The sequence below is a fragment of the Lottia gigantea genome (genome assembly GCF_000327385.1).
Source record: "Lottia gigantea unplaced genomic scaffold LOTGIsca_291, whole genome shotgun sequence".
NCBI classification, from domain to species: Eukaryota; Metazoa; Mollusca; class Gastropoda; family Lottiidae; genus Lottia; species Lottia gigantea.
In genome coordinates this window covers 86,837-101,052 of record NW_008708949.1, presented here as the reverse complement: position 1 = coordinate 101,052, position 14,216 = coordinate 86,837, and the positions used below count along the sequence as shown (strand labels likewise).

General features: G+C 35.4%; 2 protein-coding genes across 2 annotated transcripts in view; one reads left to right on the top strand and one right to left on the bottom strand.

Moving 5' to 3' along the window:
* Positions 1-7,741: 7,741 nt before the first annotated feature.
* On the top strand, positions 7,742-11,403 carry LOTGIDRAFT_175492 (hypothetical protein; the record flags this gene model as incomplete). Its single annotated transcript, XM_009056952.1, has 8 exons — positions 7,742-7,767; positions 8,200-8,236; positions 8,914-8,917; positions 10,484-10,534; positions 10,568-10,642; positions 10,736-10,786; positions 10,820-10,954; positions 10,988-11,403. The coding sequence occupies 8 exons, from the start codon at positions 7,742-7,744 to the stop codon at positions 11,401-11,403; spliced, it is 795 nt and encodes a 264-aa protein (XP_009055200.1).
* A 1,909-nt stretch (positions 11,404-13,312) lies between these two features.
* Positions 13,313-14,216, bottom strand: part of LOTGIDRAFT_175491 (hypothetical protein) — a gene marked incomplete at both ends in the record, with an annotated part of 1,261 nt that continues 357 nt past the window's right edge. Inside the window, 2 exons of the mRNA XM_009056951.1 lie at positions 13,313-13,680; positions 14,082-14,165. Coding sequence (XP_009055199.1) covers positions 13,313-13,680; positions 14,082-14,165 — 452 coding nt within the window. The remainder of the gene's footprint in view (positions 13,681-14,081; positions 14,166-14,216) is intronic.

The window sequence follows — 14,216 nt, the reverse complement described above, 5'->3', positions numbered from 1 at the left end:
TCACCTTAAATTTGGAAATACTGTAATCTGATTGGATAATAAACAAATTTAAAATCAATTTTAGTGATTGACCAATCAGATGACTGGAACTCTAAAATCATCTTAAGTTATGAAATACTGTAATCTGATTGGATAATAAAGGTAAATTTAAAATCAAGTTCAGTGATTGACCAATCAGATGACTGGAATACTAAAATCATCTTAAGTTAAGAAATACTGTAATCTGATTGGATAATAAAACTGGATTTCAAATCATTTTGACCAATCAGATGTCTAAAATCATTTTAAGATAAGTAATACTGTAATTTGATTGGATAATAGAACTGAATTTAAAATCATTTTGACCAATCAGATGTCTAAAATCATTTTAAGTAAAGTAATACTGTAATTTGATTGGATAATAGAACTGAATTTAAAATCATTTTGACCAATCAGATGTCTAAAATCATCTTGAGTTTGAAAATTTTATAAAATGAGTTGAATTATATTATCTACAGTCCCTTTAGGTGAAGTAAGAATATTAGACAACGTTTTTTTTTTTTTTTGGTCTTCATTATAATCTAACGAGATTTATACCAAGGTCATGTTCTGGTGATGCTACAAGCTATTTATAGTACGACTCTCCAGCCAATTAGAATCACTTTTACAAGCTATAATCGGCAGTCTCTTAATCTCATTGGTCATATCGCTCTACTTCGGGTTTCGCTATCCCACAATTCATAATCGTTGAATATTAGACAACGTAGCCTAATAATATCACAAAAACATATTTCAGTTTTTGAAGCATATCAAATTAACCTTTAAAGCACCAAAAGCCAGAAAATATCAATCTCTGAAACTCTTTTTCACAAATTATTATCAAAATTCTTATTTAAATATCCAGCTGATAGAGCTCAATTTCAGCTTTCTGTATAGTTATTTAGTTTACCAGCTGAGAGCTCAATTTCAGCTTTCTGTATAGATGCTTAAATATTTCTTTTTCAGCTGATAGAGCTCAATTTCGGCTATCTGTATTTTCATCTAATTATTTACTTTACCAGCTGATAGAGCTCAATTTCAGCTATCTATATAGTCATCTAAATATTTACTTTACCAGCTGATAGAGTTCAATTTCAGCTTTTTGTATAGATGCTTAAATATTTTCTTTACCAGCTGATAGAGCTCTATTTCAGCTTTCTGTATAGTCATCTCAATATTTACTTTACCAGCTGATAGAGCTCTATTTCAGCTATCTATATAGTCATCTAAATATTTACTTTACCAGCTGATAGAGTTCAATTTCAGCTTTTTGTATAGATGCTTAAATATTTACTTTTCAGCTGATAGAGCTCAATTTTGGCTATCTGTATTTTCATCTTATTATTTAGTTTACCGCCTGATAGAGCTCAATTTTGGCTATCTGTATTTTCATCTAATTATTTAGTTTACCGGCTGATAGAGCTCAATTCAGCTCTCTGTATAGAGACTCAGAGTAACAATATGATTCAGTGTCTGTTTAATATTTCTACAATAATTGATGTATTGAGCTCCATTTTAACAGTGGTATTTCTATATCACTCTACAATTGATGTAGTGAGCACTATTTTAACAGTGGTATTTCTATATCTCTCTACAATTGATGTATTGAGCTCTATTTTAACAGTGGTATTTCTATATCTCTCTACAATTGATGTATTGAGCTCTATTTTAACAGTGGTATTTCTATATCACTCTACAATTGATGTATTGAGCACTATTTTAACAGTGGTATTTCTATATCTCTCTACAATTGATGTATTGAGCTCCATTTTAACAGTGGTATTTCTATATCACTCTACAATTGATGTAGTGAGCACTATTTTAACAGTGGTATTTCTATATCTCTCTACAATTGATGTATTGAGCACTATTTTAACAGTGGTATTTCTATATCTCTCTACAAATGATGTATTGAGCTCTATTTAAACAGTGGTATGTCTATATCTCTCTACAATTGATGTATTGAGCTCTATTTTAACAGTGATATTTCTATATAGCTCTACAATTGATGTATTGAGCTCTATTTAAACAGTGGTATTTCTATATAGCTCTACAATTGATGTATTGAGCTCTATTTTAACAGTGGTATTTCTATATTACTCTACAATTGATATATTGAGCTCTATTTTAATAGTAGTATTTCTATATCGCTCTACAATTGGTGTATTGAGCTCTATTTTAACAGTGGTATTTCTATATCGCTCTACAATTGATGTATTGAGCTCTATTTTAACAGTGAAAATATTTTATTATTGTAATATGAAATGTTTAGTTTGTAGTTGAAACGTAGTGTATATATAAACCATGTAAAATATTGTAAATTATGTACAAATTGATAAAGGTCAATGTAAAATAACCAAATTATTTAATGAAAGCTTTGCAGTGCTAACCTCTTTAATTTTCCCCAAACTTTTGTTTTTACGTTTAAAAGATATTGTTAAATTAAAATTATTTTACGATTTCATTTCGTTATATTTTTTTTTGGTCTCCATTATAATCTTACGAGATTTATACCTAGGTCGTGTTCTGGTGATGCTACAAGCTATTTATAGCACTGCTCTCAAACCAATCAGAATCACTTTTACAAGCTAGTATCGCATTGGTTATATCACTCTACTTTGGGTTTCGCTATCCCAGAACATGACCTTGGTATAAATCGTGTTAGATTACAATAGAGAGCAAAAAAAGTATTACAAAACGAATTTAGAATCTGATTTTAAGCTACTTCTTGGACAAGTATGTCTGCCTTTTTTGTTAAAATTCGTTTTATGTTGAATTTTTAAAACAATTTTTTTTCTTTATTTAACGCTTTTGCTAGTAAGCGCTTAGTAAGCGCTATTTTAAAAATTTATTTTTCTTGCTATTTCAAACTTTACAGCATCTCGTTGATTTTTGTCGCCGACTAGAGTCTTGTCAACCGTTTCACCGACAAAATTCTCCAGTGGGTCGTTTTCCACTATGTTGATAATCATGTGAAGATCATGTAATTGAAAGGAAAATGAATCTGATTGGATGATGACGGTCTGTCTTACAGATGATAAAACTATCGGAGACAATTATCAAACTTGTTTGATATTAAAAATCTCTGACGAAAACCGCTCGTGTGCATGCTCCTTTCATTAGCACATAACTTCAGAAACACCATTCTTATGAAAAATTTTTCCAGGAGGTCACAGAAAACCAAAAGCTTTTTTTTGTATTTTTAATTAGCCAATGTACGGGGCCTTTTTAGCTGGAAATTCTGTTTTGTAAATATTAAAGAAATATTTGAACATATGGTTTTATTTATACTCTTGATTTTTTTAAAATTTTGTTGTTGTACAAATTTTGTCCCAAATAATAATAATAATAAAAATATCAGGTCTTTGAAAAATTTCTGTTTTTCTTTCTGTCATATGAAAGTGATGCCTTTTATGTCAGAGTGATGCCCCCTAAATGTCAGAGTGATGTTTCCTATTCAATAGTGATGCCCCTATCAGATTAATCCCCCTTATATTTTTAAGTGATGCCCCTAAATGCTTAAGTGATGCCCCTAAATGCTAGAGTGATGCCCCATAAATGCTAGGGTGATGCTCTTAAATGCTAAAGTGATGCCCCTAAATGCTAGAGTGATGCCCATAAATGCTAGAGTGATGCCCCTAAATGCTAGAGTGATGCCTCCAATTGCAAAAGTGATGCCCCTTAATGCTAGAGTGATGCCCATAAATGCTAGAGTGGTGCCCCTAGATGATAGAATTCATCAGTGATTCACCCTATACATCAGAGTGATGACATCAGAGTGATGCCCTTATACGAGTGTGATGCCCCTCTTTATCGAAATGATGCCCTTATATGATATGGAGATGCCCCTAAACATCTAAGTGATGCCCTCATATGCCATAGTGATGCACTTAAATGCTAAGGTGATTCCCCCTATACATCAGAGTGATGCCCTTATACGATTGTGATGCCCCTCAATATCGAAATGATGCCCTTATATGATAGGGAGATGCCCCTAAATATCTAAGTGATGCCCTTAAATGCTAAGGTGATGCCCCTTATGCATCAGAGTGATGCCCCCAAATGCTAGAGTGATGCCACCTTTACATCAAAGTGACGCCCTTTCTAAGCAAGACTGATGCCTTGTATGCCAGAGTGATGCTCCCTATGCAATAGACATAAACATAAGACTGATGCCCCCTGGACATCAAAGTGATGTCTCTTTAACATCAGTGTAATGCCCCTAAATGACAAAGTGATGCCCTTATATGCTACAGTGTTTTCCCCCTATACATCAGAGCAATGGCCTATATATCAAAGTGGTGCCCTTATATGTTACAGTGTTTCCCCCTATACATCAGAGCAATGGCCCTATATATCAAAGTGGTGCCCTTATATGCTACAGTGTTTCCCCCTATACATCAGAGCAATGGCCCTATATATCAAAGTGGTGCCCTTATATGTTACAGTGTTTCCCCCTATACATCAGAGCAATGGCCCTATATATCAAAGCAGTGCCCTTATATGCTAGTGTTTCCCCCCTATACATCAGAGCAATGGCCCTATATATCAAAGTGGTGCCCTTATATGTTACAGTGTTTTCCCCTATACATCAGAGCAATGGCCCTATATATCAAAGTAGTGCCCTTATATGCTACAGTGTTTCCCCCCAATACATCAGAGCAATGGCCCTATATATCAAAGTGATGCCCTTATATGTTACAGTGTTTCACCCTATACATCAGAGCAATGGCCCTATATATCAAAGTAGTGCCCTTATATGCTACAGTGTTTCCCCCCTATACATCAGAGCAATGGCCCTATATATCAAAGTGATGCCCTTATATGCCAGTGATGCCATTAAGTGCTAGAGTGATGCCAATACATCAGAGTGATGTCCCATAAATGTATAAGTGATGCCCCCTAAACATCAGTGATGCCCCCTTTATATCAGAGTGATGCCCTTGTATGCATGAGTGATGCCCCCTATATATCAATGGGGTGTCCCCTCCATGCTAGAATGATGCCAAAACCATGCTACAGTGATGCCCCCTATACATCAAAGTGATGTCCTTACATGCCAGAGTGATGCCCTAGATATTCTAAAGTGATGCCCTCTATACATCAGAGTGATGCCCCCTAAATTGTGATCGCCCTGTGCATCAGTGATTGCTGTAAGTATTCAAGTGATGACCTTATATGCCAGAGTGATGCCCATTACATCAGAGTGTTGATCTCTATACACCAGAGTGATGTGCCATATACATCAATGTGTGATGCCCAAAATGCTATAGTGATGCGCCCAATACACCAGAGTGATGCCCCCTATACATCAGAGTGATGGCCCTGTATATCAAAGTGATGCCCCCTAAATATCAAAGTGATGCCCTTATATGCCAGAGTGTTGCCCTTAAAAACTAGAGTAATGACCGCTAAATGCTAGAGTGGTGCCCCCTTAATATTAGAGAGTTGCTCCAAAGTGTTGCCCTAATATATGAGTGATAGCACCTATACATCAGAGTGATGTGCCATATACATCAGTGATGTCCTCTAAATTCTAAAGTGATGCCCCCGTAACATCAGAGTGATGCAACCTAACTTCTGGAGAGATGGCCTTATGCATCAGTGATCAGTATCGAAGTGGTATGCCCCCTAAATGCCTGTGTTGTCCCCTAGAGTGTTGAACTCTATACACCAGAGTGATGACCCATATACATCAAAGTGATGCCCTTGAATGTCAGAGTGATGTCCCCTAAAAATCAAAGTGATACCTTTTTGATATTAGAGTGATACTCTTTTTGAGTGATGAACCTTACATATCAGGGTGATGCCTATTTGACATCAGAGTGATTCCCTTTTGATACCCTAGATATCAAAGTGATGCCCTTACATGGAAGAGTGATGGTTCTTATACATAAGAGTGATGCTTAGAAACATTAGAGTGATTCCCCATAAACGCTAGAGTACTGTCCCCTATACATTGGTGATGCCACTAAATACCGCAGTGATCCTCTTATACATAAGAGTGATGCTCCTATACATCAGAGTGTTTCCCTAATATATCAGAGTAATGCCCTCATACATTCAAGTGATGCCCTGTATACATCAATATATTGTACCCCCTAAATGCTAGTGTGATGCCTCTTAATATCAGAGTGATGCCCATATACATCACAGTCATGCCCCTAAATATCCGGGTGATGCCTTTTTACATCAGAGTGATACCCTTTCTAAGAGAGTGTTATGCCCCCTAAATAGCAGAGTTATGCCCTTTCATGCTAGAGTGACATTCCCTATGCCAGAGTGATTAATATCAAATTAAAGAAAGACAAGATAATACTGCGTTTTAGGTCTAATAACATCCATTTTAAGTTTCATCAAAATTGGTTGAAAACTAAGAGACTAATAGCATATTCAAGATTTTGGGGTAAGGGCAATAACTCTGCTTCTAACGGTCGAAAATAGCTCAAATTCGAACTTGATCTTCGTTTTATGAATATGTATACACATACTGAATTTCATTTGATTCCATCAAAAAATCTAGTTTTTAGAGCGATTACAAGCAAATGTTGACGGACGGACGGACAGGGGTGCCAACCATATACGTCCACATAGAGAGATGTGGGCGTATAATAAAAAGATAGCTTGTCAGGCAAGGTAATATACGCCAACTTGCAGCTTTGATTTTAAATATAAATACTTGGCAGTACAGTAACAATCACCTGTCTTACACTTCTTTTGAACTTTTTGGGGTTATATTGCATAATATTACTTTACTGCTAAATATTTTTATTCAAATTCAAAGCTACCAGTAGGTGTATATTACCTTGCCTGGCAAGCTATCTTAGTAAACACTCTAGAAGGCCCAATTCTTGACAGATTTTGACAAAACTTGGTAATATTGTTCAGTATCGGCCCAAAAAGTTCAAAAGAATTGTATGACTGAAGGTTGAATATTTCATACTGGTAATTGTTACTGTACTGCTAAATATTTTTATTCAAATTCAAAGCTACCAGTGGGCGTATATTACCTTGCCTGGCAAGCTATCTTAGTATTTTTATCTCCAGTCTGTGAAATGATATAATTTTCAAAAATTAAATCACCATACCGTTTACACGGTTTCACGCAATTTGATTGGATAACAGCGGTCACGTGAATTCGGTTTATATCTGTGTAAACGAAATGAAAATATAAGCTCCACCCCTTAACGGACTACTTTTATCATTGTGTTTGATTGACGTGGCCACTTCACGGCGTCGATGTCTTTCCTTCGAACATCAACAGAGCCGAAATCGAAACATCACCAAATGATATAGGTATTTTCTAAATTCCCTCAAATGTGCACACTCCAAATTCCAACAATATCATGAATTCTAAATTTTTTTAGAATTCGTCCATTTAGAATTGAACTTCCAATGTGCCTGAAGTTGTTGTTATATTACATAAATATTTAAACAAGTATTCGAGTTGATTTGATTATAAGGAATGACCTGAACATTTTTTCGGTTTATCCATGTATAAACTGCGAATATAAACTGTATAATATACAGTGGTGTAACCTATTTTCGTGGATATAAAAGATTCAACACAGAATTTCGTTAAAAAAACAAAAACAAAATTATGTCTTAGAAGTTTCCTCAGATATTCTACAAAATAATTAAAATCGGTTTATTTCGATTTTCTTTATGAATCCTTCACTTTGACCCATATTTCATGAGCAACCAACTCTGCAACGGCGGCAGAATGCGTCACCTATTTTCGTGTACAATGTTTGATCTATAAATAAGTCGAGAAAAACACGTTGTATGGATACCGGGTGGTATAATTAACTTCTCTTAGTATTTATCTTTAATATCAATTCATTATAACTAGTGATAATTCCTTCAAAGAACCACGATTTTAAAAAAAAATAGTGACTGACAAAATAAGATACGTAGTGTGATTTATTGCTAAAAGTCACTGAAACAACATAAGAATATGGTCCACTTTGTGTTCCATAGAAATTTTCTGCTGACATAGAATCTAGCAGACGACACTTGGAATTCTGATTACCGCTTGGGATTATAAGGAAATTCGGCCGATAAAAAATTGTGACGTTTGGTAATAAGTGAAATCCGCCATTTTGTATTTGTCAAAGTATACATTAATACATTTTACCTTGCTTGAAACTACTGGATTCATTCTACTAGCTGATATTGTAGAGAAAACCCATGTTTATCAAAACAAACTAATGCAGAGGTCGCGCAAGGTCGCTCATGCAAATTATTTATCATTTCCGGAAATCCACGATTAATAGGTTTCCACGAAATTAGGTTACTTGACTGTAACAATTATTGTGTATGATTAAATGAAGTGGATTTAAGAAAAAAAACGTGTAAAACTACAACAAAGTGTTGCTTTAGTTAGTTTTTACCGCTTTTGTCCACTCAAAGGGTTTTGGACAACGGTTTTAACCGGTCAAAACTAACCAGTTAAAGCTGTTCTGGACAGAACTTGCTTTTTGGTTTTTGGGGCTCTTGGGAGTGGAAAAATTAAAATGAAATCAAAGGAATTTTATAAATCTAGTTTTCTACACCAGGTGAGCTAATGAAGAGGAATAACACCATGTAGTGTACAATGAGGGAAATTTTGCCAGGACAACTTTATTAGATAACAGCATTAGCCTACCGGTACTCTTTTTCCATTCCCAACTGTCGAGGGATCTTTAATATGCACAGCCTGTAGCACATTGGACCAATTGATCTTTAACGTGTACAGTCTGTAACACACGGGTCCTCGGTTTATTGTCCCATCTGAACGACAAGACGCTTTTTCATGTCAGCCCCTCTTACCTACATCACTGACAGGGGGAAACCAGGTTGAAAATTGGAAGGTATTATCACAACCTATGCTAGGATTGAACCCTGGACCTTCAGGTTAGTGAGCAAGCGTCTAACTCACTGAGCCGTGGCAGCTCTCCGCTATATTTGAAATAGATAGCGCTAGACAAGGTAATATACTAAAAAATATTACCAAGTTTCATCAAAATCTGTCAAGAATTGGGCCTTCTAGACTGTTTACAAGTTGAAACTAGAACGCGTCTCAAGAACAAGGGCAAAAACTCATTCTAAATATATTTCAATTTTTCTGATTTTCAACAAGGTTCATCCTATAACAAATTTATGACAAATACTCACACCAAGTTTCGTGAAAATCCGTCGAGAATTGTTCCTCCTAGAGAGTTTACAAACTTAAAATTTAACCCATTTTCAAGAACAAGGGCAATAACTCATACTAAATATTTTTCAATTCTTCTGAGTTTGGATGAGGTTCATGCTTGGGTGATTATAAACAACCATACCAACTTTCATCAAAATTTGTCAAGAATTGTGCCTTTTAGAGTGTTTACAAGCATTTCAAGAACAAGGGCAATAACTCATAGTTAACCAAGTTTTAAAATCCGAAGATATTATCTCGACCTATGCCGGGATTGAACCCTGGTCTAACTCACTGGCTCTCCACCATTAGGCATGATTAGGCCTATAATAACACAATATAATATGACAATAAATAGAAGTTAGTAAACCTTAGTCTTCACTTCGTATGGGAAGGCAGAATCGTCGTCTTTCACGATAAACAAGTCCGGAAGTTAAAGTCCTCTCAGTCTCAGGTTGAATTTCTTCTCGACCTTCATGGATTCTACAGCTCTGCCGCCACACCAGTTGAGAAGAAGGGCGGATAAACTTTGGGAAAGTTGATTTGTAATGGTACATTGTAAGACTAGAAAGAAACAATTCAGCGTGGCCGTCTGCTAAAGTCAGGTGACCGGAAGAGAGCGTAAGGGAGGTAATTAGAACTGGTGAGCCAGTTCGTTTAGATTAAAGACGCATAAGGAGATCTATGGTGCGTTCGGTTTAACAAATGTAACCAATTAAAGTGATAGAAGCCCATGACTGCTATCATATGATTTAAGTGTGTCATTACATTATTCTCTTAAAGGGACAGATAGGCCATTTTTCTGCACAATCATACTTTTTATTAGCTTAGCTAGTCAGTAATAGTGTTCACAACTCAACATTGAAATATGAGTCTTCAAATACATGTGTGTCCAGAATCATCCGAAAGTTAAAAACACTCTGTGATACATAGAAAGGACATCTATAGAAATAGAAAGTAAAATTACTATTTTGAGATATTTTTGAAGGAATTATGTGATTTTCGTACATTTCTAGTATTTCTGAAGACTATATTACATATCGAGTGTCCATAAAAAAATGTCCCAAAGTTTGACGGGTATACTTCAAGGTGTCATACGTTGTCCAAACCGGAAAATATGAAAACCATCGAATAAAAATTGTGTAAGTTCTGCCCGAACAAAATAGCATGTCGAGATCGAGGTCATTTAGTCATTTAGTTAAAAAGGTAATTTAACAACACATCTGAGAGCACATACTGGAGAGAAACCTTATACATGTGATGTTTGTAATAAGTCATTTAGTTAAAAAGGTAATTTAACAACACATCTGAGAACACATACTGGAGAGAAACCTTATACATGTGATGTTTGTAATAAGTCATTTAGTTAAAAAGGTAATTTAACATCACATCTGAGAACACATACTGGAGAGAAACCTTATACATGTGATGTTTGTAATAAGTCATTTAGTTAAAAAGGTAATTTAACATCACATCTGAGAACACATACTGGAGAGAAACCTTATACATGTGATGTTTGTAATAAGTCATTTAGTTAAAAAGGTAATTTAGCAACACATCTGAGAACACATACTGGAGAGAAACCTTTTACATGTGATGTTTGTAATAAGTCATTTAGTTAAAAAGGTAATTTAACATCACATCTGAGAACACATACTGGAGAGAAACCTTATACATGTGATGTTTGTAATAAGTCATTTAGTCATAATTGTAATTTAACATCACATCTGAGAACACATACTGGAGAGAAACCTTATACATGTGATGTTTGTAATTAGTCATTTAGTTAAAAAGGTAATTTAACATCACATCTGAGAACACATACTGGAGAGAAACCTTATACATGTGATGTTTGTAATAAGTCATTTAGTCATAATTGTAATTTAACATCACATCTGAGAACACATACTGGAGAGAAACCTTATACATGTGATGTTTGTAATAAGTCATTTAGTTTAAAAGGTAATTTAACATCACATCTGAGAACACATACTGGAGAGAAACCTTATACATGTGATGTTTGTAATAAGTCATTTAGTTTAAAAGGTAATTTAACATCACATCTGAGAACACATACTGGAGAGAAACCTTATACATGTGATGTTTGTAATAAGTCATTTAGTCATAATTGTAATTTAACATCACATCTGAGAACACATACTGGAGAGAAACCTTATACATGTGATGTTTGCAAAAGTCATTTAGTTTAAAAGGTAATTTAACATCACATCTGAAAACACATACTGGAGAGAAACCTTATACATGTGATGTTTGTAATAAGTCATTTAGTTTAAAAGGTAATTTAACAACACATCTAAGAACACATACTGGAGAGATGTTTGCAATAAATTATTTGTTTACCAACCCCCCCCCCCCCACCTCCCACCTAAAAAAACTTCTCCTATAACAGTTGTCCACATCCCCGACACCCCAGTCCCACATCAGCTGGTAGTCGCTGGACCATGGCAATTTGAATGAGCGGGGATGTGGAAGACCCTGGATTTGGTCTAAATAATCTAGAGCCGGACTGTGGTGTACCTCAGCCAAGCTGGTGGTCGCTGGACCATGGCGAGTTGAATGACCGGGGATGGGAAAGAACCTGGATTTGGTCTAAATTTTCCAGAGCTATTCTAAAATAATTTTTCAGTTTCATGTTCGTATTGTAATCATAGTGTCAGGTAGGTAATAAGAGAGAGCAAACAACTTATAGATATAACCTATGCATGATAATGACTTAATTGTTAATACTATCACTCCCTTCAATAAACAAGTTATCCAAACCGGCGTTTATTTTCCAATAACTGTAGTTTGTCACGTGACAATAAGGCGTATGAATATATCGAAAACGAAAACAAGGATTGACCCAAGTTTTTTACCAAGAGTCTAATCTAATTTTACAATTTATTTAAATTTACAATTGTTGTTAATATTTCAATGGAATATTAAATATTTGATAATTCTATTATCCAAAGAAGACTGTCTGTTTATAGAACTATATTGTTAGGGGCGGGGCGGTGAACTTGATTGACAGATATCGGTGAATTAAGCAACAACACGGTTTCGGGTATTTTAACAATTAAAAAATAGAAGATTTTAGCGTATTTTATCACGCCGGGTCATTTGTCTTGTCACATGATAAACCAGCGTTTATTTCCCGGTAACGATAACAAGATCCACATTCATTCCTTAAATGAATATATATCTTTGAGAGTTCCTTTATTGAACAGTTAGCTGAATACATTGTTGTATGTTCTGAATAATATATGTAATAAACATATAATTATAGTGTTAAAGATGAGTTTCCTTATTTTCTAGTGTCAACTTAAGCAAACTATTTAATTTCAGATTCTCTGACACCTTTTAATCTGCCGTTCCAGGACCAACTCTAGTTCATTTGGTAACATGGAGTGCCTATAGAGAAGTGTGTCACAGATGCCTAAAAACTACTACCATGCGTGCAGTCCACTGCACTCGATTATGTGCAAAGGTCAACCGAGTATCTAGTGGTCAGACGAGTTTCCTGTGTCCATTTTGGTGTACTTTTGTTTAGTATCATCGGCAACTCATTTCTTTCACTTATTTGAAATACACACAAGACCTGTGAGACTCTCTATGATCTATGCTCGTGCAGTGATACATTTCGGTTTCTTGGACTTCATGTAGACGTATCCAATGCAATACGGCTGCGTTTTAATGTATTTTCCCTCTGTTATCTACGTCAGCCTCAAGGGTATATAGTGAACCTCGTTTACTCTCAATATAAAACGATCATTACCTATCCTTGCCCGTGCTAGAATATCTCTTTCATTGTCGTCTGCTAAGTGATTAGGTGCCGTGGGTTTGAATCCTCCACAAGGTAAAGACAATTCTGATGCCTGTGCCTGTGCTTCCGAGAGTCAGCTCCAACCCCCCTAATACCTAGTTTCTAGAATAGCTCAGTCGGTAGCGAGTTGGATTATAGTCTGCTAGGTGATTAGGTGCCGTGGGTTCGAAAGTAAGAATAATTTTGATGCCTGTGCCTTTGTTTCTTAGAGTCGGCTCTCACCCCCTTATACCCAAGGTTATTGCCAAAAATAAAAACAGAGATAGGTCTATATCATGATAAACATGTTTTTTTTATTATTCGCAGATTTTTTCTCCTGCTTTAAAAAAGGTTTGGTAAGCTCGTTTCATTTTATCTGGAATCTTGTCCAAGGTAACGTTAAATAAAACACAAGCAGAATTCATGCCGGTGTCAATGCCAAACGTTTTACATTCACTCATCTCGTTGCACCTTCCAATACATTTATCTTCATCTCTATCATACGTCACTAAGATAATTGGTGTTTCGTAATGATAACATGTTTTACCACTAGGAAGCATGGTAGAAGTGGAACATCTGGTGTCGATAGCACAGTTTTCATCACATTTCGCTGAATCAGATCCTGCACTTTCTCCGTAGTGATCGGGCTCCAAAAATGTTACATTTGTAAACTTGTATCGACAATCTGAAAAATGTAATGAATGGAATGTTACGTCTTACTTTTCTAATTGGGCTAATGGAGGCGGATAACGCCATGCAGTGTACAATGAGGGAAATTTTGTACTTGTACTCACATTCTAAAATATCAATGACAAAATTTGAAAAATGAAATGAATGGAGTTTTACGTCTACTTTTATGCACCATGTGGGATAAATGAAGACGGACAACGCCATGAAGTGTACATGGAAGGGAGGGGAAATTTTACCAGGACAGTGGCATTATCCTACTCTTGTTTGATTTCCAACTGTCGAGAATCTTTAACGTGTACAACCTGAAGCACACGGGGCCACAGTTTATTGTCCCATCTGAACGACTAGACGAACGAGGAGAGATTGGTAAATTTACTTTTTTTAATTTGTACTTACTGCAATCGTCACCGAATGTGTTTGGTGGACAGTTACATTTTAATGTTCCATTTTCTTCCACCAATATTCCACCATTTTTACAATCTGGAATAATCACTAACAATGATACAAATAGTATAAACTCAAAAACTATTT